This window comes from Chlamydotis macqueenii, chromosome 5 (assembly GCF_036417535.1).
Source record: "Chlamydotis macqueenii isolate bChlMac1 chromosome 5, bChlMac1.mat, whole genome shotgun sequence".
Lineage (NCBI taxonomy): Eukaryota > Metazoa > Chordata > Aves > Otidiformes > Otididae > Chlamydotis > Chlamydotis macqueenii.
The window spans coordinates 10,106,989-10,134,788 of NC_141560.1; the positions used below are offsets into that span (position 1 = coordinate 10,106,989).

General features: G+C 41.8%; 2 protein-coding genes across 4 annotated transcripts in view; both read right to left on the reverse strand.

Annotated features, from left to right (window-relative positions):
* Window positions 1-971: 971 nt before the first annotated feature.
* Window positions 972-16,280, reverse strand: LOC147600485 (inverted formin-2-like). Its single transcript, XM_086748444.1, has 13 exons — window positions 16,248-16,280; window positions 15,453-15,960; window positions 13,893-14,035; window positions 13,340-13,401; window positions 11,844-11,946; window positions 11,121-11,206; window positions 10,028-10,128; window positions 8,722-8,792; window positions 8,510-8,617; window positions 7,848-7,918; window positions 6,128-6,248; window positions 5,275-5,439; window positions 972-1,094 (listed from the first exon to the last, which is right to left on the reverse strand). Exons 1-13 carry the CDS (start codon window positions 16,278-16,280, stop codon window positions 972-974), a joined length of 1,695 nt encoding a protein of 564 aa, XP_086604570.1.
* Window positions 16,281-22,608: 6,328 nt separating this feature from the next.
* LOC104484422 (inverted formin 2) overlaps window positions 22,609-27,800 on the reverse strand; it is a 43,238-nt gene continuing 38,046 nt past the window's right edge. For all 3 annotated transcript variants that reach the window (XM_086748314.1, XM_086748313.1, XM_086748312.1), the window contains one exon: window positions 22,609-25,308. In XM_086748314.1, coding sequence (XP_086604440.1) covers window positions 25,283-25,308 — 26 coding nt within the window. In that variant the 3' untranslated portion in view covers window positions 22,609-25,282. The remainder of the gene's footprint in view (window positions 25,309-27,800) is intronic.

Consider the following 27,800-nt stretch of genomic DNA (forward strand, 5'->3'; position numbering starts at 1 on the left):
ATTTTACTATATATGAAGTTCCTTTTCTGTATTTACAGCAAAAAGGTTTATTGTTTTAATCTGAAGCTTTACATTAAGCATGTTATGATTGCAAAGTACATAAAACATATTGGCAGTACAGCTTGTCAAGACAATATTGAAAACTTTGTTTTGGTCAGTTTTCAATGAATTTTATGTATTTTTAAAATGTATTTCTAAAGATGAGTAACTGTCAAAGAGGAGCTGAAAGAAGGCCATTTAGTTAGATGCCAGATACAAGGAAAAGCACAGTCTTTTGATGGGTGAGCATCTAGTGTAATACTTACATAAACTCCACTCAGATTTACTAATGCCATTATTGCAGTGGTTCTCTGAAGAATCAAGAATTGTAACCAAATGTTATTGTCAGAAATTTTCAAGAAAAGTCGATGCCAAGAATTTTCCAAAATAAAATTTTAAAATACACACGTGGCAATGTTAGCACTGGAAGTGCTACCCAGGTAGGACCAGCACAACAAATGCTTTTCTGCATTTATGTCAATCTGCCGTTCTTCAGCAAAGCGCAGATGCTCCTTTAAGCACATACATAACTGCTTTGAGGAATCAGACCTCTGATCGGAAAAAAGCAAATGTTGTGGTAACACGTGACACAACTTGCCTACCGCAGCGACACAGCACAGTCTGAAGCTCAAGTATATGCAACTTTCTATACCCCTAAAAGTCTTACAACAACTATTCAGAGCAATAGCAGAATATCACCCCCCTCAAAGCAAAATGGTAGTAGCTTGCTCATTGGGAGTGATATTTTTTCTAATATCCCTGTCATGATTTCTTCCAAGCATTCACATGCACTTGAAAATTGATCTCTTCCTATACTATCTGCTTGACAACTACATCATCCGTGGCTAAATCACTCTCATTGTATTCAGTCATCCACAGCTAAACAGGTAATTTCCTCCTAATTAACAAAAGATTGGCTAATAAAACCAGAATTATTTTTTGTTAAATGTACTACTTTTTCCATACTCTGCCTTTAGCCTCTTCGCATCTTCTCCTTTAAGCTGTTTCTTCCTTTTCTCAGTCTTTGCATCTTGCTCCTTCCTTTCTTGATTTTCCTACATTCAGATAGAATGAAAAATAAAAAAAAAATAAAATAAGAGGAGTTACTGGAGGAAAAGTTGGTTAAGACACTCTCAGTTTGCAATGAATAGTTATTCTGAATATGCCCTATGCACACTTAAAGCTCTCAGCTGCTGGGGTTTGAGGGTAAATAGCAGAACAAAGCCTCCTGGTCAGTCCCTTTGGCCTTCTCCATTACGATGATGTTACCAGCAAACTATTTCATTAACTGCAACATTCAACTATGGACTGAAATGCATTTTTCTTAATTAGTCCCTTTGTCTACAAACCAGAACATTAGTTTAACTTCATTAGCATTCAGGAGACTTATCGCATAGCAACCTTGATTTTATATTGTTTGTATTCAGGGATTTCTATTAGAAATTTCAGGAACTCAACTGTGTTCAGCAGCAATTCACAGTTTCTCTTCAGACACCCATTAAATCTGCCAGCTGTATTTCTGCAGTGGTGTTGAGTGGCAGAGTCCAAGCTGGATGTCTGTGGGTACCAGTCACACAACTGCCAGGATGGCATAAATCCTGTTGGGATTTATGCAGACTGGCAGGACTCTGTTTTCCACAGAGCTGCTGGTGCTGGGATGATATGAACAATGGAGGAAGATAAATAAATTGAACAATTACTGCTAGTAAAGGAAGGTGTTTACTCAGTGGTGGAGTGTATCTGAGTTTTGACAAGCAGCACAATAGTAGGAGAGGGTGGTTCTGAACAACTGGGCTAACTGTAGCAGAACATCAAGGTGACAAAAGCCATTTTCTTAAAAGCTTATGCAGTCCTTGTTCCAGAGCTGCAATCATCATCAGAACATTTGCCATCACCACCTGGAAGCTTGCCTGCTTCGGACTGCCACCAGTCAGTAGCTGATCTGCATGTTGTCGGTGCGTCAGTAATTATTTGGCGTGCTGCCATAGAGATTTGCGACGTTAAGAGAAGGGTGCTGCTGTGTCGTATTACAAAATTTAATAATGTCCAGGAAAATGTTTATAATTAGGTGCAGATAGGATTCTTGATGAAACACATCTGGTCTCCTTTGCTGAGAGTTTGGCAGCAGAAAAGACATGTTCCCATAGCGGTAATAGATTTGGTTGATTGCTATAGATCATTTTCCACTGTTTCCACAAGATGGACTGAGGAAATCCCAGAAAACATGCACAGGTTTCTCAGAGCCTTTACAAAAAGTCAAAACCTGAAATCCTTTGATTCACAAAAATTTCCAGACAAATGAAGAAAACCTGTGAACATCAAGAAGGTTAGTCTCTCTGAAATACAGGAGCATTATCAACTCAAGGTTATGAAGACCTTTACTGAATGCCTAGAAAAGGAGAGAAAACTGATGTACTCTTGACAAAGAAAGAAAAGGGTATATTTGCCTTGAATGGAGGGTGCTTCTGAAAGAACAAGGTACAGGTGGTGAAGTCTAGTGGAGAGGCTAAAAGCCTTTCATCACTGTATGCCTCCTATGTGCTTGCCTGAGAAATTCCTGCTGTGTCTTAGCATAATGTCTTTGAGATATTATGGCTGTTGAGAAACTTGCAGATCTATGGGCCCTGGGAGATTGTCTCTGCGTTACATGCCACTAGAAATAAAGAAGGGGAATTCAGGGGTACATTGTCCTGCTACTTGAGCAGCACACATGCTACTGAGAACAAATCAAAACACATTAGGAATAAATTTCTGGATTGAGCAAGCCTGAACTGAATTGTTCAAAGAAGTAAAAAAAAAATATACATAATGATTCATCACAAACATTTAACAGAGTTTCTTCAACACAAGAAATCCCCACAAGATAAGTGATAGCAAGGCAGGGGAATGGATGTTCACAATCCCTTCTCCATCTCCAGGATTACCGAAGGCAGCCGTATGGATGAGATTAAATGAAAGAGGGCTGTCACTTCGGATTTGCACTTTGTGTGACGTTAGATACTTGCTTGGTCTTTGAATTAAAAGATACTCCATGACAACTGTTTATCCCCACGCTATCTAAAGCACATCCCGTTCCGACACCATATGCACCCTACCGAGGAGCAGCTGCTCCAGCCTCCTTATCCTAGGGGAGCACTCGGAGGAGCTATCCCTGCGCAGGGCTGGCTTTATGACCTCTGTCATCAACTGAGTGCTTCCTAGAGCAGATTTTGTGTAACTTTTTTTTTTCCTTTTCCTGAGATTAAACAGTCTCTTTGTGGGGACCTCCCCTTTTTGAACAGCTGCAAGTGCTAAGGGAAATCAAATATTTCTCCCAGTCCCCTATAATCACACAGTGGTTCTTTTCCCCACAATTTTACAACTCAGTTCTCGGTACATCTCCAGTTCTGCTTTTTTATCTTTGAGCTAGGAAGCTATTTTCTCCCTGTCTCCTTTCTCCTGACATCTCCTCCTTTTACTTTTTGAGAATTGGTGAAGCAGTCATCAGTCCTGGGTGATGAAACAGCTCCTTTGCACTCTGTCAGTTTTGGGGATTGTTTGGCTGTTTCAAAAGCTTTTTTTTTTTTTTTTTTCCATTTTTTTTTCTCCCACCTCTTCAAGTAGATGGAGAGGAAGAGGGCAGATTCTTATTATAGTAATTTCATTTGCATAGCTCAGTTTTTGTTACCTGAAGAATAAGAGACCAGAAAGAACCCTCAGGGAATGGAGAAGGATTTTGTTTAAACAAAGAAGTAGCAACAGCAAAATCTCTCTAGGTAAGCTTAGGAGCTGTGAAGGGTCACTATTTATCAAAATTATTTCCCTTCCTATTTGATCTGAAAATGAAAAGATAGCGCCAATGATGTTGGTAGTTCTAAGAGACCTGCTTTACACAGAAGGCTCATCTCAAAATAAAAGTTACACCTTAGGCTTAAAGCTTCCATCAAATGGCACTGGAAAGAGATGATGCACATGGTTGAGTCTAGTGTAAAAATCAAAATCACAGAACAATAAAATTAAAACCTTCAACTTTTCTTCATGTTGCTGTTTCAAGCATAGACCGTATCTTTACTACAGTCATAGAAAGCAAGGCAAGAAGGGAGAGGAGATTACATTACAGATCTGCAACGAAGGTAACAGGAAATGCATACAGTGTGGCTAACGGCTGTGGTACCTTTGAGGTGAGGTGCTGCTGAGAAATTGAACCAAAAATAGGATGAAAGGGAATTTACATGTGGGGTAGATAAAAAGAAGCATTTTTCTAACTGCCCCAGCCTGGCTGTGAACAAGCAGCACCCAAAAAAGTAGTTTAAATCTTCTGCAGCTGTACTAGGACACCACATAATGTTTATTGGGACTGTTTCTTGAAAGAACTGCAGTTGCTGGATTTACCCTTCACAGCAGTTTTCCAGTATAGCTCTCCACAGATGCTGAGCCATGATGTTCTCAACTCTCTTAATTCTTTCCTTCCTGCCTACGGTTTTAGAACTCTAAGGGTGAAGTGGATTGCCAAGGGATCTGTGGTTTGCAGGTTTTTTTTTTTCTCCAGACTGCCTGTGATGCTATCACTTTATTTTGGAGCCTGGGTAGCTGTATTGCTTGCAAAATTGAAGTCAAGTGCCTCACAGGAAGAGCAGGTAGTGGGAACATTACAGGATATCTCTTTCATCTTCCAACATTTCCTCAGAAGCTCCTTTGCTTTGATCTGAAACTAGGATCTGCCCTAAAGCACTCCTTCACCCTCTCTTGCCTTGACGTTGCCCGGCATAGTTGTCCGTATTCTGTCAATACTTGTCGTAATGCGGAGGATTCCCTCTACAGAAGGCAAATCCAGGCTTGGGCTCTGCTGGAGTCAGTGCAGGAATGGGTGATTGCTGCTGTTAAAATATATAAATGTGAAGCCACTATCACCTGGCATTAAGAAAACCCTGGAGGAAGTACATTAGTTCAGGTGTGAAGTATGTAGTAGGAGGATGCTCCTATTGCATTGAGGCCTGATTAATATTTTTTCAATGGGAACAACAACTTGGCAGGTTCTCTGTTCTCCATAGGAAAAAAAAAATAAGAAATCACATTTTATATTTCCTGACATGCTCATCTCTTGCTGCACGTTGCAATGAAATAATTACTTTCATTTACTCCTGCAGTCAGTGTTTAGGTAACTCAACTTGGAGTAAAAGAAAAAATAAATTTTGGCTTCCTTTAAAAAAAAAAAAGTTTTCAATCTATTTATAAACAGTCACAAATGCAAACCACCTGTAAGGCCTTGAGGAAGAGCTCTCTGAAGGTTTTCATTGTGTTAAATACATCTTCTAAGCATAATTTTTTTCTGTCTTCACAAAGATAATCAGCAAGTTCTTCCTTCTTCTTTTCAATGGTGGCAAACTCCTTCTGCAGGTCCTTTGAAGCATCGAGACTGCCCTGAGACACAGTTTGCAACACAATTTGTGCACATTAAGAAGTGACGTATTCTGAGCTGCCCAGAAGGCTCAAGCCAGTTAACCCAAAGCAATCAGTTTTTTAAACACCTGACCATTCAGATTGGTTCACAATGTGTGATATTTTCCCCTTAACTGAACTGTCTGCATTTCCACGGGTTTCATTTGGCCCGAAGCAGCTCACTGTATGTTGCCACTTTCAGCGTACAACCACATGGCAATTTGGCACGACCTGGGATGACCCATCAAGGGAGATAAAGCACCAGGATTTCTGCCTTTTAGCTTTAGTTAAGTGACCCAGTTTTGAGAACACGGAGAGCTAGGATGTTTAGATACATTAAAAAAAAAAAAAAAAGCAAGACAAACCATGTTTCTGTGCTGTACTGCACACATTTATAGTTGCATCCTACATTTCATTTTTAGGGCCTTCCTTTCTTTTGCCCACACATAGAGCTGACTGTCCTCAGCAGTTTCCTTGTCACGATACCACATTACGGAAGTGGAGGAAAATCTGAGGGTCTCTTCCCACCACAGCGCAGGGGGAGGGTAGTTATGACCCCTTTCCCATAGACCTCTATGTCCATTTGCAACCTGAATTACAGTGCCTTTGAGAAAAGATTGAAAGTGTTTAGGAAGAAGGATGGGAAGTATGTCACACCCACATTACCTACTTGAACAGATTGTGCATGCTGTATTTTTAAATCGTCTGTCGACAAAAATAAACGCTTCTCTATTTCCAACAATTTCTTCAAATTGGCACCTGCCTCAGCCCGCATAACGTCAAAGTGGATTCTGAAAGGTCCACAAAAGGGAAAGTACATTGAAGGGGTGGGTCTTCTGTTTTCATTAAGTTAAAAAATTATTATAAACACTATCATCTCTGCAATGAACATAGAATTAATTGTTCAACCCAGACCCTGCTTTTGCAGGTAGTTTTCCTCTATATAAATCTTTTTCTACGTGCTCAAACCCTCATCTAAGAAAGAATCTGTGCTTTTGCCCTCACTACCTGCCTGGACAGACTGTGGAACCTCACTGTTCTAGAATTCAAAAAACTCCTGCGAAATTTCTAGCCTATTTTTATTCATAGGCACCACATGCTCATCTCCCTTGTGCCAATACTGTCCTTACTCAGCTGGTTCTTTTCCCCTCTTGCCTTTTCTCCCTAATGTATTTATAGTTCAAAACTCTATCTCTTCCCAGAGTTCATTTAGCTCCTGTGGAGACCCAAACATGTTACACTGCCGAACCAACATCATCTCTGGTGCTGACCTCCCCTTTGTGCCAGACAAAAGGTGCTGGATCAGGTAAACCTGACGGGCTGTGCCAGGGTGCATCCAGATACGAGCAGCGTTCGAAGCGCCCGTTGCAGGACTCACATTGTAAACAGTTCTTCACAGGTTGGTTACGAAATCGATTTTGTAAGTTTGAGAGTTTGACTAAGCTAGAGGGCAATTACTTTATAAAGAAGAGTACATTTATATCATTGACTAGAAAGATGTAGTTTCAGATAACAAAATATTTCTATTATGACACTACCCAAAAAGAAATTCTTGTTTCAAAACAATATCCAACTTAAATTCTGCACTGATAACTCAGAAAAGCCATAATATTTTCTGTGGCATTACTGAATAAAAATACTTTAAAAAATTATTTAGCAGCTACTTAGCAAATATCTATCCATCTCCAGATATAAAAGTTACCCCTGCTTCTAGTTACAAGGAAATGTAAAACACTGCAAGGTTCCTATGAATTCATAACAGGATTAAAAAATGTTAATCCTAAATATGGATTCTGATTAGTGTAATTTTAAGTATCTCCGTGTTATTCTTCTGAGCTAAACAGAAAGAGCTCATGTTACACTCATGAGGCTTTCAGGCACATGGGGGAAAGTCTGCAGGAATAAATTTTTTCTTTCTGCTCACATCTACTAGAAACTTGTGCTGATACTCAACTCAGGGACTCCTGAGGCCCTGCAATTGCCAGTGAATCACCCCAGTCATTCCCTCCTGACAGCAGCCCTGTGCAGGTACCACCTGATGGGCTTGCACATGAGTAGGACTCAGACATTTCAGGGAAGGTGTGTTTCTATTGCAATATGTGGGAAGAAGAATCCAGTCCTTGAAAATGAGAGAGTTCACTATTTACACAGTTTTACTTCTAAGGTAGTACTGGAGCGTCCGAAAGAAAAATCACACTGAGTTGCATGTAAAAAAGTCTTAACCAGGTTAATTATAAACCTCCACACTGTTTGGTGTTAGAAGGGAACCTCTCTCTCACAGCAAAGAAGTTCTGTGGCCTTTTTACACCACCATAAAATGACTCAGCTCCTTGTTGGCTTTAAAGAGATTGGCAATTCATACATGACAAAAACAAACAATAAAGTCCTACCCTGCTGCCTTGGAAACAAAGTCAAGATCTGTGGGAAGCTGCAGCAGGTCTATGTGGTTTTTTTCAACCTCCTAAAATTGAAGTGAAAAATGGTTACCTTACATAGCCAGTCAAAGAGTAGGAAAGGAAAGTTTTTAAGCTGGATGACTGAAAAATTAACACTTCAGTTTTCATTCTTATAAGCACATGGGTGAATTTAGTCTTGTTAATTCTTTTTCTCATGTTGGCACCCATAGGGAGTTAAAAAGAAAGTGAAAGGCTCTTCTAACTGCTCAGGCTTACATCCCATGTGCTGCCACAGTGCACAAGCTGACCTGAGATTTTGTCTTTATACCACTGAAATTAATTTCATTTGACAGATGCGTTTGGGAGATGTCAACATGAGAGAGCAGTTGGAGAAGAGGAGGAAGAGAAGAGCAAGCAGACATATTAAGCAAACTTGAGAAAGGAAACCTAGTGTTAACTTTCAAAACATTACTGCATATGGATTTCATCCCATCTGCCTAGAGAATGGTGGAAAAGTTTTCATCATATTTCAGGCAAAAAGGCTCACCCTTCAGATGCTGACAGGGAGGTGCTACTGAGGTCAAAGCCCCTTAGTTTCTAGGGAATGAATATTTGAGAATAATGCACACAGGAGTAATTTCACAGCTTTGTTGTACCTCCAAAATATGGTGAAGCAGAGTAATGTGGCTTTGGTTTGCTTTTGTTTCTGTTAGTCTGAGCAAGGCATTAATTTTAAAACCTCCAGCATTTCCAGTGTGATGCCCCTAGAAGATATAGAAAAAAGTTCCTTCCTTCAGTTTCTAAATCTTGCGTTTGTATTTTCTGTTATCTTTAGAAATACAGCAACTAAAGAAATGAGTTTACTTACGTAATTCAGAAAGTTTCCAACTTTAAGAATCAATTGGCAGAAAATTGGCAATCGGTGACTGGTAAGAAGTGCTGAGGAATAAAAAGAGAGACATTTTCAATAAATTAAATGATCTGAAATAGGATTTTCCTTAAGTTTGACAGTGAGGGTAACAAAATTCTCATCCAAGATTATGTCAAGCCATTGTTATGGATTTGGAAATATGCCAGTACAGAAATAACTCAGCTGAATGGAAGTAGAATGAGTAAGCTTCTACTGTGGTTTCTTCTCTACAAATTGATGGAAAACTAGTTTTCCCATCAAGTTTGGAGCATAGATGTGTCAGCCCTGCAGCTGCTTATGAGGGAGAACTGCATATGAGAAAGTGTATAAACATTTCCAGCACACAGTATTCTAGGTTAAGAAAAGGAAAGGGCTTTTTGCCTCGCTATCATCGTTAGTGAGAGTGATAACCAGGAGCTGTACATTTTAGCAGGAGAATCTGGGGTAAGAATAAAGTTTATGGCAGAACTAGAACAGATACACTGACCCACGCGGAGGGATGGAGGGAGAGCAGGGATGACAGGGTGGGACTGCAGAGAGCTGTTGACTGAGATACAGTGAAGAGTGACTACAGCACTGGCATCAGACAGCCAGGTATAGTCAAGTTTACGTACAAACATAAACATAAACAGAAATTTTGAAGTTTATAACTGTTCAACAGGAGGTCAACGTCTCCCTAAAACTACAAAACTGATGCTAGAATGCAAGAACAACTTCAAGAAAGATCTGACTTAAAATTAAAACCAGTTTTAATTTTGTGTGGAGGGGGTTCCTGAAACTCTGGTGAACATCATCTGGGACACCTGCTTTGGAAGCCAAATTCTGGTATGTGACCGTGATCTGCTCTATCACAGAGCTAAGCTGGACTGCAACCAGTGTGCACTAGAGGAAAAACTAGAATCAATTCATTGTTGTGGACAGAAATCTCTACTACACACAAAAATTTAATCTACATTCAAACAGAATCTGCCATTGGCATAAAGGAAATTTCCTCCTTCTCTGCAGAACCACTGGTAGCAGGGAGGTCTGTGCTATTCACGTTGACAGAAGCTCCACTTCGGAGCAGGGCAGCATGAATTCCAATTTTGCAGAAAGAATTCTAGAAGCAGGAATCTGCAGAATAATTTTGATCCTTCTACATATTTAGAGATTAAAAAGTTCATTTCAATTAGATTATAGCATATGCTACCATTGGCGCTATTCAAGTAGAAGAGGAGCTCCCTATGACTGAGCCTGGGCATGGACACCACGCTGCTATACTTACTTTCACAGGCTGTCCTGATGGCTTGTGCTTTTGGCCACAGACACTCCAGCAGAATTTTTGTTTCCTCACAAATCAGCATACATTCAATCCGCAACTGGTAGCTAAAAGAGATCAGTGGAAAAAACCCAACAAACACCACAAAAACAAATGCCACAGGCCTGATTAATGGACTTGTGTTCAGCAAGAGAATCGCCCATTTTAGGCAAAGCGTGGAACCAGCATTGTTGTGCTCTCTTTAATGCTCAGACACGAGCACTGGATTATAAATAAATCAAACAGATATTTCAAAAAATATCGTAGAAACAGTCATCTCCTCTTTCAGAAAGCAATGTTGCACTGACACCTGGCAGTGGCTTCCTAGCATAATGAGGCAATAATTTTTGACAATTCCTGGGCAGCAGTAGCCAGGATTTTTGTTCTTCCTTTTAACTTCCCAAAGAGAAATTCAGACTAGTTTTGCAGTGAGCCATGAAAAGATTTTCTAAAGTACTTTTAAAACTAGCTATAAGTTTGAGAAAATGAAAAGCCAGATTTTCACCATGACATTTTCCAGAAAGTGTCTCCGTCTGTGGCATGGCAAATAATCAGATTTATGGAGAGCTATTCCTATGAATTATGACATATCACTGTGGTTTTATGAGCAGTATAAAGATTTCTCTGTGTGCACCTCATCTGACTTGGTAAAAATTATGGAGATGGTGAAAGCACAGGCACTGCTGTGATTCACTGATGGGTTTGTGGGCTCTCTTGGTAACTGGAATCTCTAAACCAGAGGTGGAGTGAATCAGCAGCCTGGTGCAGGATTCAGTCTGCAACTTCATGCCATACAGATAGCAGCTGTACCACAGTCAAGAGTTCTCTCATTTCAAGGTTAATTTAACTGTAGTTTACCAAAGGTGTCTGAAAGCCTCTTTGGCCTTTGGGAAGAAAAAGTTTCTCAAACCAGCTCTACAAATATCAGTCAGATGATTTGTCCTGAAGGCTGAATATCAGGAACATCCCTCTAGCACAAGAAACAGAGGCCTTAATTCTTAGGCACAAATCTTATAAAGAACCATGCTCATGGGTTGAAGACAAGGAAAATTTTGCTTACCTAGGAACTTCCAAGAGATGGAGATAAAACTGATCTGCACTTGCTAGTTCTGATTTTTCTTCTTTGCAAGATTTCAAGTTATTTATCTAATGGAGAACAAAACAGTAAAATAACCACACTAGTATTTCTGGTGCCCATTATTGCTACTTACAGGCATGAAATGAATGGGCTGTTCAGAACTTGCTGTGTGCACAGGCAATGGGAGTGAGGCAGAGGAACAATAAATTCCATGTATGAACTGGTTTGTAGGTTTTATTTTAGCTGCAAGGTCATCTGCATTTGTACAGCATCTTGTAGGATGAATCCTTGATCCACAGGCAGGGATTCAGCAAGCTACAGTACATAGAAGTCCAGCAGCCCCTTTAAAAAGATGGGTCTTTTCCCTTTCTCCTCACTGAAACCTGCTCTGAAAGGTTCTCTATTCACCTAAGTCCACAAATGCTGATGTACCTCATCCATCTAATTAAAATAATGGAAATAGAGAGCAGCAGTTGGTCCACACCCGTGTTGAGTCTCCTGAGGTGCTGTTGCCTAACCTGTGTGTGAAGAGGCCAGACCATTGCTGGGGCAGACTTCCCACCACTCTACATTGGAAGCTCATTGACTGGGATGGTGCACGAGGATGTAGGATCCAATCATAGCTTCTTGCTTTAGCAGCATGAGCGTTTCAAGCTGAGCACAAAGCACACTGAACTCCATCAGAATAACACACTTAATAGATACCTCACGGTCTTCAGGCAGCAGTTTAAGTAGCTGCTTCAGAATCTCAGCATCCAACTTGGATCTATCCCCTTTCTGAATCATGGCAGCGATCTCTTCATTGGAGCTGTAGGAAAGAGAGATCTGCTGTGGACCAAGGGCATAGGGAGGATTAAGATGACAAACAGAAAAGACCCCAATCTCTCCGCTAGTGCTGTAGGAGTAAAGAAAGTAATTCTTGCTGTACTTGCCTCCCATTACATTTTGGATCTTAGTCCTCAGAAGTGCAGTAGAGATACGAAAAAGCAAAGGATTTTTTAAAGATTCCTCATAATTTAGATACGCTTTTGGGCTTTGTTCGTCTTTACACAACAAACTCTGAAGGCTCTCCGTTTACTGTGATCATCCAGTGTCACCGAGAAGAGATTTACTTTTGCATTTCTCCACTGCTTACAGCAAAGCCAAGGCCAAAACCGATGGCTCTTCTCCTGCTGAGAAGTATTTATAAAGATCCCAGAAAGTTTTACACAAAATCCTTCCCTGAAACTTTCGCAGACAACATGTCTTTGAAATGAGTCCAGGCTGCTCTGGTTTGGGCTCTGGAGAGCTCGGCTCCCTGCAGCCGCCAGCGCTCGCAGAGGAAGGACCCGACCTGCATCCTTCACGAATGCAAGCGGGGCTCAACTCTTTGATCCCACGGTCACCGCTGCCCAGGGAATCACGCAGAGAGAGGAAACAGCGACTGGATTAGGCTATGCACAGCTCTTCCCCCCACCCCGAGAAGCAGTTTGCAATAGAAAAAGAATAAAATAAAATGTAAAAGTCCCTCTGACTGATTCTGATTTATTCTTAACACAAAGGAACTTCTAGGCTGAGTTTCTTTTTAAAGCCCCCATAACACAGGCCACTGCAAAAAGGGCGGGGAGAGAGCAGAAAATCCATCTTCATCCTGCAGTAGTTTCAAGGCATCTAAAAGTAAAGACATTTTGCCAAAAACTAGTACAGACTCCTTTCTTTTGCCTTTTTTTTTTTTCCTTCCCCTGTGGCTTGGTAATTTCCTTTGTTTTAATTATAGAAACTGTTTCCTATTTATAGGAAACTGCAAATGAAAGCTATGTACAATTTTGGATGTGAATGCCTGGAGATGTCTCTTTAAAATTAATTAAGTTACTTGAAACTTCCAATCAGGAATCTTCAGTAATGGGTGCTGACAGCAGTTGATATTTATATCAGTAATACTGAAGAAAAATATATTTACATATGGTTGTGCTGTTATTGATGAATATTCTCTCTTTAGGAGTTAGTGGTGTTAAATTTTAGGTTTACCAGTTTGAGATGTGATATTAATTGCCTGGAAACAGACTGCCACATCTCGTTAGGTTTTTTTTTAAGGAAAAAAAGGAAAAAAGTTGACTCCTTGCTAAAGAAAGATAGTGGTTGTAAAGTATTTCTGCTAATTTCTGTAGTGTCTGAATACACACATCAAATAAATAATTCAGATAGTACTCTCTAAATCTTACCACTTAAATTGCTTCAGAAATATACTCAAAAGGAGGCTTTTCTTTGGACCTATGAATGTGATCTGTGAAAAGAAAAAAAAAGCAGTCAGCTAAAACACACTTATCTTGATTTTAACAGAAATTTTAGAGCTTTTGTTTGTTGAGACAGATTCATTCTTCTCTAGTAATAGCATTATCAACAATCTTCATTGCTCAATCTCAGAGCAATTTGCAACAGTACATATTGATCATTAGATCTATATTAGAAAGACAGCGAGGCAAAGGCATAGAGGAGGGAACTTTGTCTAGAATATTCCAGTTTATGAGAATTAGCACTGAAATCTCCATATCCTCCCTTCCTCAGGCTAAGACCTGTCCCTCAGCAGAATTACTTCAACATGTTTAATTCTAAACCTCTCCTATGCTTTTTAAAGACAGTCTTAGGCAATGGATATTAAAAAAATCCCCAACTTTCTACCTTACTATAAAAGATTAACAACAGTACAGAGTGAATAATCTTTTCACTTCCAATAATTTTGCCAGGCCCTACAAAAAAAGTGAGCAGCCCAAGTACCTCTTTTGATTTCTTTATTTTTGGCCCCGTTTTCTCCTTAGGTGCTTTTGGTGGGATAGAGAAAAGTAGCTCCAAGCTTGCGTAGTCGGGCTCTACGAGCTCCTCGCTGCTGCTTGGCATCACAGCCCACATGGAGCGGCTTTCTGAAAGAGAACGACGCTGCAAGATGGATCACGGAGGAAGAAGAGAACATTCAAAGCAGTGCAACTTGCAGAAGGGAAAACACTTTAGAGGATGAATGAAATACGATGCTCATTAGTCCTGGACAAATGTTAATTATTTAAGAGTGACAGCTCCCACAGACAGCATCCCAAGGGCTGGAAGGCTAATTAAACCTGGAAAACTACCACCACATTCAATTCACTGAACTGAAGACAGCAGATGAACTTAATGGGCTACTCCAAATTCTTTTTGCTATTGCTGACCAAACATCGCAGAATTGTGGTACCCAAAGGGGGGATGTTGTGTCCACTTCAGTAAACGTCTCTTTGCGAGAGGTAAGGACTTACAAGCTCAGCATTATTACCAGAATCTTTACTAGCCATCTGAATAACACATGGCACATCAAAACATGAACTAGCCTACAACGCTGGAATCTTTAACAAAGGATCTCACCTGCTTTCCCTTTAGGAAAGATTGTAACAGTGGCACTGAAGACATTGGGGCTAAATCTGAATTTTTATCTCTGCCCAAGAGAGGAAACTGTGGCTCAGACTGTTTTTTTATGTGCATGTTTATGTATTCTATCATGGCAGTGAGTTCCTACCCTTTCATGTCCCCCTTTCTTGGTGATAAGCACAATAAAGAACAACTAAGAGTTCTGTGTTGTGTGAACTGAGTATGAAAAGCTGCAGTATAAACGGAAATGTGCTCACAGTCTCCCTGCTGAAGCTTGAACAGGACTTGCAAACCCCTTTGGCAGACCGAATGTTAACCACAGACCTTCATGTTATTTTGTGTGGGGGAAAAAATCCCACACAAATCACGTGGCAGTGGTCAGTATGAAACGAAGTTGGAGGCTACATCCTACCCTGAGTTTACATGTTCCCCAGCCCTATGGACAAGAGTTTTCAGCTTTGGATCTTGGCTGATGTATCATCTGGCTGTGCAAGGAAAAAAAAAAAAGTAAAAGTTTCAGCTGAGAAGACACTCACTGGTGATGTGCCAGGAGCTCATTTGGAAGAACCGCAGAGCATGACTGTTCAACAGATCTTCCCACTCACCACACTCAGAGCATTTTGCAAACCTTAATTAGTGCAGACTCACAACATCACTTTAACAAGTAAGAAATAGAGACTGAGAGGTTAAGAGAAGATAATTTTAGCAGCCACAGAGCCTCAGTTCAGTGCTTTTTCATAACTACTATTTCCTCCGTTTATTGGCAAAGGCCTGGCTTTCCATATTTATTTGTGAATACTAATTTTTTCCAGGACTGAGAATGAGCAGTAGGACCATGTATGTGACCTGATTTAGTGAGTCAAGGCCTAGCCCCCCAACACGAGCATTTTTGTTTGCATGGAAAGTAAATGAACCAATCAGCCCAGCGTTACCAACACGTACGTCTCACCACATCAGAGGGGAGCTTCTGCCAGTGAAACATCTTCATCCTCAAGGTCGGGGTCTTCTTAGGGTGGGGCTGCCCCCCATATCCGCAGGTAAGGTGGTTGCACTCGGGATTACTGCATGGCTGGGGAGGTGGGAGCGACGAGGCGTTTATGCCAGGCATGGGAAGGGGTGGAGGCGGCACCTTACGCCCAGGGGGCAGGGGCGGAGGGGCTGTCAGCGGTGGTAGCAGAGCTGGCATGGCAGGCTGCCCCTGGGGGGATGAGGAAACACCTTGCTGGGAAGGTGACATGTCCCCTGGAGATTGCTGCGGCTTCCCGGAAAGGCCAGTTGTTGGAGAAAGGCTCAGGTCTGCACTGGAGTTCTCCTCTTTCGAGTCCATATCAACTTGAATGCATTTGTTCACCTTCTGAGCTGATCTTCTGGACACTGCTTTGTGGTGATTTGGGCACTGCGTGCTTGATGGAAGGCTCTCCGCAGCTTGCCCCAGTCCCATTTTCCTGCTCTACAAGACAACAAGGAGGTGCATGGATTAGCAAAGTTCTCCACAACTGCTGGCTACTGCCAGCTCCCACAGAGAAACGGAGAAGTCACAATGACCTTCCCATTAAAGTAAAGAGCAGAAACATTTCTATCTGCTTTACAAGTGACATTTCACGGTGGTTTCAGCCACGTAAGGCAGGACCAAAGCAATACTACTGGTCATAAGGCTCCTTTTTGACTTATCTTGATCCTTCTACCTTCTTGTGACACAAAGGAAGAGCAAATGCTGTCAGCATAGTAAATCTCTACCTGGTTACTTTTTTCCCCTTGTTGCTCAGCCATTCAGTGGGATTTTTCTTTCGAAGGGGTAAATGGATGCTTCCTATGGAAGTTGCTACAAGTGCTCTACAAAGGGGACTCCTGAGGCAGGAGGGACACAGTCACTTGTTCCTGAGAAACCACATTACCACAACTTAACCTTAGGTGCAGGAGGGTGGGGTTTTGAGAGAAACTCTCAAATAGCCTAATAAATTAAACAAGATACAGCTGAGGAGGACTAAGGCTGAGCTGCCTAGGGACTTGTGACCACACAGGGAGATGACTGGTAAGTGTTAAAATGAGTAAGATGGTCTTACTTTGCCCTTGAACCAAATTTTAATCTAAGACAAATATTTACAGTTGCTCTGAGACTATACAGTTTCCCTCAGAGCCTTGTGCAAGAGATTACGCAGAAGTCCCCATCTTGCACTCATGCCCATTTTTAAACATGGAAGTGGACATACCAAAGTCAGTAGAGTACTCATTGGCTCAGGACTTGGTTTTGTTTGCTGGACTAAGTGAAGCTTTCTTTTGCAAAACACTTCCATCTCATGTGGATGAACAGTGTCCTGAGACACTTAATCTCAGTAGCTGGAGTTACTATGTGATTTCTTGCTTGAGCTGACTTCCACAGCAGTGCTCATCAACAACAATAGAAACACCGTACGTTAAATGATGAGACATGACCAAATTATCAGTGCTCCAGAAATGACACAGCAGATGCAGCCTTTTTAGGGACTACATGTAGACAGAAACAAAGATCCCCATCATCCCAGCCCTTACACAAGTCTAAAAAAACCTGTGTTAGCAGCATCAGCTGCTTTAATGGAGTTAACAGGAGGAGTACTTTCATTTTTATGTTTAGTGCAGGATCAGAGACCTATTTGGTAAATACACCATGTTTATGTTCCCAAAGGACCAGATTAATACTTACAAATGACCATTTTCTTTTGACACAGTCATTTTAAGTAATGACCTAACAGATGAAACTCTTCAAGGGAGCTGTGTCAAAATGTGCAGCTGATGCATCTCTAGTCCATAGTGCTCCTCTAAAGCATCTCCTATAATTTGAAACAGTTTGTCTTTGAAACCCAGTAGTTTATACTGGTGATAGTGTCCAGCTCTTACAACAGCCTCAGTAAAACTGAACCAGTGGATCCAAGGCAAAAGAAAGCAATAAAACTTTTGATTTGTGTTTTTAATCTTAATTTACATTAAATACATTAAATGTTAAATCAACCAGAAAATAACACTTGATTTACACAGAAAATGAAAGCGGTTAAAATAGCTAAGGCAAAGGCTTATAATATAAAATTAGTATTAACTGTGTTTGCTGTTTACTTGAATTAATTTGTTGTTGGTTTCCATAAATATTTTTTGTACAAATAAGCACTAACACTTTCCCAAAGGTAAAGCAGGCTTACATGTAATTTCTGTAAACAACTTAATGTATCCCCTTTAGGACTTCACCATCTTTGTGCTAAACTTGTGAAAATGTCTGTAATTACCGAAGCAGGACAAGGGAGGGATTCAGCACTATGAAAGAGTCTAATGAGAAATAAGCCACTTTCTGCTAGAAATATTAGGAGTGAAATGAGCTGATTAAAAAAAAAATCTTATTAGAAATAATCATGTTAAAATTCTGCTGCTTGTTTATTTTAATTAAGCTATTGGAGGAATTGTAAAAGACTATTAATTAGGGAGCTCATATTTTTTTCATCAGAGTGCTCTTCTAAATTGCTACAGGGTTTGTGTAAAGGAAAGTCTTGTTTTTAAAAAATCTTCATAATCCAGGAATACTTTACAGGAAACAGCTAATATGCTTTGAATTATAAATATAATAATGTACCTCCAAGATTATGCTTTTGAGACTGTATAGAGAAATCCACGCTGTTAGAAAGATTAAGGCTTTGGTATAACTTCAAGGCAGCTGTAACTTACATTGCTGATACTATTTGAATGAGCTTGCAGATCTATTTAAAAAAAAATCTCTGCATGAAATTTCTCCTTAGAAAGTGCAAAAATCCACCTCTGGCAAATATATACACACACAGCTCAATGCAATCAGACAAGGACTAACACGTTGCAGAAAGCTCTGAAATCCGAGTAATTGGCTGGCACAGTTTGGGCAGGGCAGGGAACAGAGGTTCACTCAATACACCAGCCCAACTCTGATGATCCAGTTGACATCAATTAACTTGCAATTAACTGTGAAGCTGTTTCCAGAGCTCTGCTACTCTGCCCTTTGTTTTATGGGAAAGCTGCTGATATTTAAGGACTGCCACAATACAGGGTTTTGTTTTCATCTGCTTACTGACATGCTAAAAACAGGGATATTTCTCATTAGCTTAGAGAGATAAGTTGTATTTAGATGTTATAGGGTTTAGATTTTTAAGTTAGATCTAAAAATCATCTTACCTCTGTGTCTTGGGCCACGTAAGGACTCTCATTTTTTCATTTCTAGTGTGGCTGATATGGGGCTATGTTATTTTGTAAAACTTGATTTTTCTTTGCAGCTGAAAGTTCATTTATTGGTCATTAATATGCTGGAAACAGGGATTTCAATGAATCTTCAGAAAACCTGCTATTGCCCCTTGTGTGCTATTCCTAAAGAGTTTTTTGGAGGAAGTTGTTTAAAAACTGTCCATACACTTTCAAGGTAATCATCAAAAGTGTAAGCACAAGAGTCAATATCTGCAATGCAAGATATTTTGATGTTTTTGAGGGTAAGAAGATGCACTGCTTACCAAATGGCTGGAAGTGTGCTACAGGATGCATAACCCAGCCAGGGAGAGGGTTAGTCACTGGGTTATGCAGGTAGATGGTCCTTAACTAGTACAGAGCTATTGTTTGTTCCCTCCCAAGAGGCTACGCTTGCTGTGGTTTGGATTCAGGGTCGCACTTGCATTAGGAGGCTCTCAGTGTGATATTCGTCATTGTTAGCTTTTCAACAGGTGTAATTTATTCTTGATGTTTATGGTTCTTGTAGGGTAAAAATAAGAAATTGGAGAAATTTGAGATCTTATTCCTTTTTTTTTTTTTTGTACAAGCAATCCTGTTGCTGTAAGCGTCATCGTCTTCCTTTCAGATACTTTCCTGGGGGTTTCTAAGGGTTTTCTGCAATCAGGTTCAGAGAGGTCTTATGGGAACCGTAGTTTTTTGAAAATTACCCTCTTCCTTTTCTTTGGACTCTAATATGGCTGCAAACATGTGCTATGATGTCATAAAAGAGAGAAAGAGAAGTATGGTTTTATTTTCACTTACTGCTAACAATATTTCTTTTGTAATGGTTTTCATCACCGGTTGTCAATGTGTTTCAAAGGATACTGTTGTCACCATTTTACAGATAGGGAAACAGAGGCACAGAGAAATGGCTTGGCCACAGCCACTCAGGAAACCAGTGGCAAAAAACCGGTGATCCCAGTAGCCCTAGTCCCCAGCATTGCATTTCAGTGCTCTGGCAGTCAAAATCCTGTTTAGTCTTTGCAATCTAGCAAGTTACCCATTATTAAGATCCAGCTACTGCTGTGCCTCCATTTTCTCTTATCAAAAAGCTGGAAGGAGTTGGAAACAGGGTGAGAGCGCTCACTTTGCACTTTTACTGCTGGCTGGAGCCTGGCTGTGAAGTCTATGGGCTTAATGCTTGTGAGCTTGATCCTAGTGATGGAGTTAATGAAAAAGCCCTCTAAGGGAACTGGACACGCTTCTTGGCAGTTAGCTGGACGGCAAGAGCCTTGGGGTCTGCTGCAGGTGGAGCCTGGACCAGCAGCTGTGGGTGGCAGAGGTTGGGGGAGGCTGCTTCTAAGACCCCTTCTGTCCCCTGCGGTAGAGCAGCAAGGCAGTCAACCACGAAACTGTGCAAAGGTGCATGTAGAGTACAGGGATGGGCTGTGGAAGGTAGGAGGCTGGGAGAAAGTGGGTTGTAGGACTGACTGAGAGCTTCGTAGAGAGTAGGGCTGAGCTCTTCAAAATGGAAAGGGATTTCAGCAGTTACTTTAATTGGGGCTTGTATAGCTGAAGGGATTAGTGACAAGATATCATGGCTTTTATCTTTGGATGATTGTTAGGTTTGAGATAGCCAACGTGTTAATCTCTTCCAAACCATGACCTGTCATTTGATCTACGTGCAGTTATGCTGTGGTCTGCACCCAGACCTCTGCAGGCAGCCCTGTATGTGCCACAGAACTTGCCTTGTGGAGCTCAGGGTCCCTCCTCTGTCCCCCAGACCCCTGCAAGTGAAGTAGAGCAGTTGAAAGTACCTGGAGAGCGAAAAACCCTCCTGTCCTCCTCTTCTCCCTGGGGTCTCTCCAGTTAAGGAGGTGTTTTAGAGAAGCAAACCATCTCTCTGTGATTCAGGATGGGTTTGTAGACTGCTACTATTGTGAATGTAGTCACTACTCCTGGGGCATATTCTTCTGAGTGTATGATACCACGTCACCAAAGAGAGTTAAGGTATAGACCTGAAAGGGTTTCTGGACTCCTACTACTCCTATCTTTTCTGAAGTACTCTGTTTCTCTTGTGAGTTCTTCCTAGAGAAGAGAGTGAATTCTTCCTAGAGAATCATAGAAATGTTGGTTTTGAGTGACTCTGAAAATGGTCTCGCCAAGCTCCCCTTCAGAGGACTATCACCACCACTACAGATCAGATCAGCCATGGTTTTGTCTAACTGAGCTGTGAAAACCTTAAAGAATGGAGATTACAGAACACAGCAAAGTGTATGGAAAAAGTCTGTTGCCCTCAAAGGATCCCTCCTGGAAATTGTGTGCTATTGGGGGTTTCTTTTAGAATACAAAATCGAGTTGTGGGTTTCAAGGGATCACAGCAGCAGACATTGTAGATCTGTTACACTTTTTGCCTCTGCTGCCTCTTCTTTCTCTGGGCAAACACTATCTCTCTTTGATAGCTCTGACTTTCTCCATCTATTCTGACTGATGGATTTGGTAATTAATTGTCACCAGTTCATCACTAAACTCATTGCAGATTATGTTGTATGGAGCTGCATAAGTGCTAAATAAATACATCAGGTTCTGCATGCCCAGAGCCGAGTAAACCAACCGTAACCGCAATGTAGGTGTCATCAGCAAAGACTGCTGATCTTAGAAAAATCCTGCTTTGATGGGCTAGGAGTCTATCTAAACTGACTTGATAGGAGCTGACCGTCACAGGGTGATTCTTGTCCTCTGACTTCGAGTAATGTAAGCTGAATGTGCTTGAAGTCTCCATTAGGGAAGAGCAGAGCTCCTGCTAATTCCTATTGATGCCTGGCTCTGTATGAGTTGTCACACACAGTTCTTGCAAGAGTGGCTCATGCCACAGCAAAGAGCGTTACAGAGTCCCTAATGTGAACTAAGTGCTAGCACAGCACGGATGGAGGAGTGAGTTACTTACAGCGCTGAATATGCTGAGGAATCACAGTGATAAAATTCCCCACTGGTATTCAAGGGCTGGTACCTGCTCTATACTAAGGAGTTGGAAACCCTTTTCTTTACTATTGACCTGCATTGTCATTGCAAATCCTGCAAACAAGGTAGTTATTATGCAAGATTGTAACTTTATAGTAATTGCAAACACTCAGCGAGGTCCCTTCACTGATACTGCCCCATTTTCAACCCTCTGTAGTCACGCTTCTAGACATGGCAAAGCTGGTTTTCATAGCCTCCCCACAGCTCGATTGTGAGGTGGCCAAACAAAATGTGGTTCGTGATGGCGTTGGTTCATGACTGTATTTGCTTCCAGATACATTAGGTGGACATAACCCCATGACTAACATGTTCACCCATATTTCATGGCTGTGACTGTCACCACATAGATAGATACAGCGAGCTAGGATTGGTGCTCTGCTGACTTTTAGTATTAGTAAACTTGTATATTCTACTCAGTTGACCACTGTGTACAGAAAACCAGAAATACGAAGCTGTAGATCCAGGCTTTATGTTTAGATTGAATGAAAACTGGTTAATTTTGCTCAAAGGGGCTCATGCATTTTTCTTTAATTTCAATTTATCCTCTTTCTTTATAACCAGAACAGAAGGTATTTCTCAGCCCCCTTGGCTCTCCTGAATGTAGGAGAGGACCAAACGGTACACTCAGCCCAAAAGATATTGGCATAACTTTGGACACAGGTTTCAGCCATGCTCTAAGTACAGCGCAACGCTGTGGTGGTGCTTATGGACTAGATATAGCTCCATTTATACATCTCTGTTTCCTTGAGAGAAAACAATGCGTAATTATTACTAAGCATATACAACAATGCTATGCTTAGGAGCTTTACAAACTATGTGGAAAATAGAGGACTTCGATGGATATACTGTGGTGAAACACAGGCCTCCCCCATCCCCACAAGAGAAGTGATATTTGTCAAGTATTTATTTTATTCTGAACTTTGAAATATTTTCAGTATTGAAATAAAAAAAAAAGACAACCACAAAAACAAACTCTGAAAATCCATCCCATTAAACATATTTGAATTCTGATGTGAAATACTTGGAAAAAACTTACGCTGACTTCTTCCACAGCTGCATTTTATCATCTAGCCAATGCTTAATTAAGGAATATGCAGTTATTTGGCAGCTAGAAACTTGTGATGGTCGCAGCCTGGTTTACATCCTGGACTCCACGTGCAATCCCTGTAATATACCACAAGAATTCCTATTTGAGGTCTAAAATCACTGTTGGCTTTAATGACCACAGACCTGCTGAAGTAGCTGCAAGTGATGTTGTTTTTACCAGCAAATAATTTGGCCTTACAACCACTGAAAAATCTTCAGGCTCCTGAGCTTTATTCAAGGTCACAAATGGAGCAGAACTGCACATCCCAGTTGAACATCTTTCTTTGACCTGCTCCGATTCTGTCCCCCTGTTGTTAAATAATCACTGTAATGGAAGCAGAGCTGCTCTGGAGTAATAAATTATAAATGCTGTGCTTCAGCCTGCTTATTGGGATGTGATTGTATGGTTAATTTAATATAGTTTTCACAGATGACTATGGAGCAGAGAACAGGCAGTGGCTCAAAATAACCCATTTCTCCATCAACTCTTGAGGGCAGTGGGAAGATAATGCCAAACACCCTCTCTTTGAAGGCCAAGGTATGAATGCAGAGCAATAAAAACTCTGGCTGTGTGAAAAGAGCTCTCTAGGTGGAAATGGGGGTAACTGAAAGACCCAGATAGAGAAGTGGACAAGTGCTGCAGCATCTGAAGAGAGCAGCTGTGGGGGGCATCAGCAGGTAAGGTTCCCTAGGTAACACCCAGAAAGGCTGTTTGTTCCCAAGTCCTGAATCTCCAAAACATGCTGTTCCCATTGATAAAACAGCGGGGTGGGGAGGAGGAGGCTGGTGGCTCATTGCTAGCCTGCGCTGCAGGCTCTTGCTGGAAACAGGGAGGTTGCAAAGCTGCTGGGAAAACATGTTTGATACTCCAGATTTTTGTAGCCTGGGGTCTAATCTGAGAGCAGAGAAGCTGAATTAAGGAGAAAAAGGACTGATGATGTGCTCTGAGACTGGAAAAAAGGGCGAAAATAAAAAAAAAGGGGGAAACCTGTAAAAGCGATTGAGACAGGCCTGCAAGTCAAACCTGGGGTGGGTTATGTGGTTCTGCAGGAAAGAGTGGGGCTCTGTCTGCTTCTGCCAGCTGGGGATGGGATTTCGGCTGCAACGGGGCTGTGCCGCTCTGCGGGGTCACTCGAACTGAAGCTCCCGCACATCTCTCGGTTGACCTTTGCTTTCGTTAACCAATTCTCAATATGCTCATAGCAATGCTTTGGTTAACATAAACCAGTGGTTTAATTCTTGGTTTAGCTTCTAACTTAGTCTGCCAAAGTTTTCGGTATTACGAGGACGTTACAAGTCCTGTTAAGCAAAGCAAAATAAGCTTTATCCTGGAGGTTAGTCGAGCCGCAGCGAGTTACCATATAAAGGCAGAGTTCTCAAACGTACCCAGCCCTCCCACTTGATTCATGTTTCTGCACAGTACCACGCCATAGCTTCAACAAACACAGATCGTTTAAAATGGACAGCTATGTACAAAACTATGATACAATGTTATTACAAAACTTGAGGGGAAGAAAAAGCTGTGAATTTTAAAAGCACAATACTGCGCATTCCCAGTTTAAAAGCAAAAGTAACGGGAATCTACACCTTCTGCAGCTTGAGCACGAAGACTTTTGAGTGCACGCAGCTGACAACGGCATTAAAACCCAGAGATTTACTGAAGGATGAGCTGGAAATGTGTCCAATAGAGCACTCTGGAAAACCGCTTTCTGATGCTTTAATAACAGGGACTGGGGCCCTGGTTCTCCAAAAGATGATGGATGCATCTGTGAGAAGACTACTGCAAGACTACAGATGTATTTCAACTTAATTGCACATAAGCATCATGTAGGAACCAGACTCTGTTTATATGGCCATATGCTTACTAAAATACGTACTGGTTTGTTGGTTTTTTTTTTTTTTAACTTTTTTTTTCCCCTGTAACCAATTTCCCTTGCTTTAAATGACTGAGAGTAAAAATACATTTGTCTAATCTGGGTCTTTGAGCTGGTCCAATATAAATCGTCAGTGGGTGATGAGAAGAGGGAGCAACACCCTTCCACCTGTGATGGTATAGCCACTGCTTTATACCATTAATTTAGTTGAGGCACTGCTATTTTAAAAATTTCTCTGAGGGCTAAACGCTGCGGTCCTTTCTTGGGCCACACTCAGCTGTCGTTTCAAGAGGAGTTTGGCCTAAGAGCAGGTTGAAAGACTTGGCTGTGAGGACAGCAGGCGAGAGGTCTGACCCTTTTATGCTGCCACACACAGAACCAGCCTCCGTCCCTGTGGATGCCTGGCGTAAGGCCTGGGCCCAGGGTGCTGAAGTCTCCGGGGAGGCTTTTTGGGTCTTGGGGAAGGGAGCAAAAGGCTACACGAGGAGAAGCGGTGCATCCTGGTGGGACAGGTGACCACGGTGGTGTTTTGGCAATGCAGAACCCGGCTCCCGAGAAGCTGGCAGCGCTCCGGGGATATGTGAGTGGTTCGCTGGGTCTGTGTTATTTCTTCTGCCTTACCGTCACACCTGCAGGAGGAGGGGGAAATGCAAATTATTTTCAGCTATAAAACAAAAGCGGTGTGTTTTTGCATATGTGTGTATCTAATGGTCGGGGGGGTGCTGCTAGGGAAACTGGTTTCAGATAACCTAAAACCAGGTAGAGCTAAGTCTTTATGTACTTAATAAAAACCTCATGTTTCCAGAACTGATCCTGGTGTTCAAGAGTTTGGGCAACTTTCCTTTTGAGCTGGGCACTAGTTCAGTCCAACAACAGGAGTCTTGTGTTTTCTACGCAGAATATTGGAATATGCTTCTAGACATGAAATCTCTGAACTTACTAAATCTAGAGCATTTAGTAGGACTGTTAGAAGGATGGGGTGGCACACTGTAATTTTTGAGAGCCTGCCTCACTCGATAACCAAAGCAAATACCATCTCTAATAACAGACATGAAGGCAAAGGCGATACAGGACGATGAGGATGAGCTGGATTAAATTCTTGTGGTCCATTAGAAAACTGCCCACAGACAATACTGAGTCTGCAGAAGGGGAGATGAAGCATCTGATTCTCTAGAATTAAAGGAAAACGATTAAATTGAAAAAAAAAAAAGAAGGAAAACCTTGACTCTCAAACCCTGCTGTCTCTTTGCAGGGGAGGCTGATGTCCCACCATGCCATGTTCAGGTCGCAGCTGTGGGCAGGCAGCGCTGTGTCCCCCTCCTGCCCCTTCCCTCCCTCCTCACCAGGCTGCAGGCTTCCACCACTGACCTGTGCTCCCGCTTTGGTTTGTTCTTTTATTTTCTAGGGAATAAATCAAGTAGATTTGTGAGCAAGGAAATTGCCAAAGCCTGGTTGCTTGTGAACTCATGCTTTCAAGACTTTTGTTTCCCCTAACCTTTCCAAGTGACATAAAGATGGGAGGAGAGGAAAAAGGCAGCGGCACAGACAGATGTGAACATTTGTCTGTAGCAATTCTCTAGGGTCCAAGGCAACGGCACTCAAACAGCTCCTCCCCTGAGTTCAGGCATTTGTGCAGTCCCTCCTCCGTTTGACTGTCTGCTTTTGTTACGTGTTCCTTCCTCAAGCTCTTCTCAGATCTGGTTGGAAATGAGTTCAGATGTTACCAGGGTGCACACAAACACAGTGTGACCACCGGTGCCTTGATTCCACAGGTAAACTAGCTAAACCACTTTTTTTCGGGAACATGGAGATATGTGGGATACCACTCTTTGGGTGTAAAAGCTGATGATAAAGAGCATTAATACAGAAATTGCTGCATAACAAGATATAGTCAAGGTGAGGCAAGAGCCCGGTAGCAGATTACAACAGTCTTTTACTGCTCTGAATTATTATTTCATAGAGTCACAGGCTATTCCTGCCCTTACTCTGCTGCTGTTACAGGAGCTCTAAGGGGATGGAGTCTTGATCCTTGCACAAGAAGGCAGAAGATTGTTGCGGCTTCACTGAGACCCAGCAACTCCCACATCCAGCAAATCCACCAGAGAAATACCCTGTACCAAAAGAGGACTGGTGCTGTGACCTGAACAGACCATGTGCACTTGGGACAATAAAAAAAAGAAAAAAAATGAGGTGGAAAAAATGTTGATGGGAAGCACTTTAGGCTTGCTAAGTCTGTCATATCAAGAAGGATGGACTTGAGCTGCATTTGGGTGAGGAAGTACTGTGGCTGGACACGAAGGAGAAACAGATTTTTGTTTCCTTTAACCTTTCCAAGTGACGTGAAGATGGGAGCAGAGGAAAAAGGGAATTGCAGGTTTCAAGGTGCCGCTTGTCTCTGCCCTGCTGGCATTGAAGCACAGGCGGGCGCTGCCGGCGCGATACGGCTGTGCCAGGCGCCGCGTTTCAAGGATGCGCTGAAACTCCTGCCTGTCTCGGTCAGTTCATAAAGGTACCGTTTGTCTATGCGTTCCTCTCTGTTGTCTTCCTACATTTTCTAAGGAGAATTCAAAGCTGTCTGTGTCTCAATTTTTTTTTTTTAAATACAACTTATTTAAAGCCTGCATGCTGTCCTACGTGTGCTTAAAACTGAGTTATGCTTAACTCATGGTTTCAGCTGCCCTCCCTGTGCAGCCTGACCGCTGGTCCTGACATTTTTCTTACCTGTGCCTTGCTGCTACCATTTTCTGCTCTGGCTGCAAATCTTCCTTAGGATTTTTAAACCAACAGAGCTACTTCCCTTCTCCACTTGATAGAATCCTGCGGTATGGCCAAGAGGAAGGCAGGAGTAGTCAGGACTGTAACTACCCAATTTATACCTCCTTTTCCTTTGCTAGCAATGATGCTCTGGGTGCAGGAACAAAAGCAACCCTGTGTGGAAATCCCACAGAGATTCCTCTGTTCTACCACCCCAGGGGCCGGGGCGGCCGGGCTGTGCAGGAGCAGGGCTCCCAGCCCCGGGCACTGGGCATGCTGGAGAACAAATACATTCCTTTCAGGAAATGAGACAGAGAGGGATTTGACATTATTGATTCAGTTCATAGGAAATGCTCATCAGCATGGA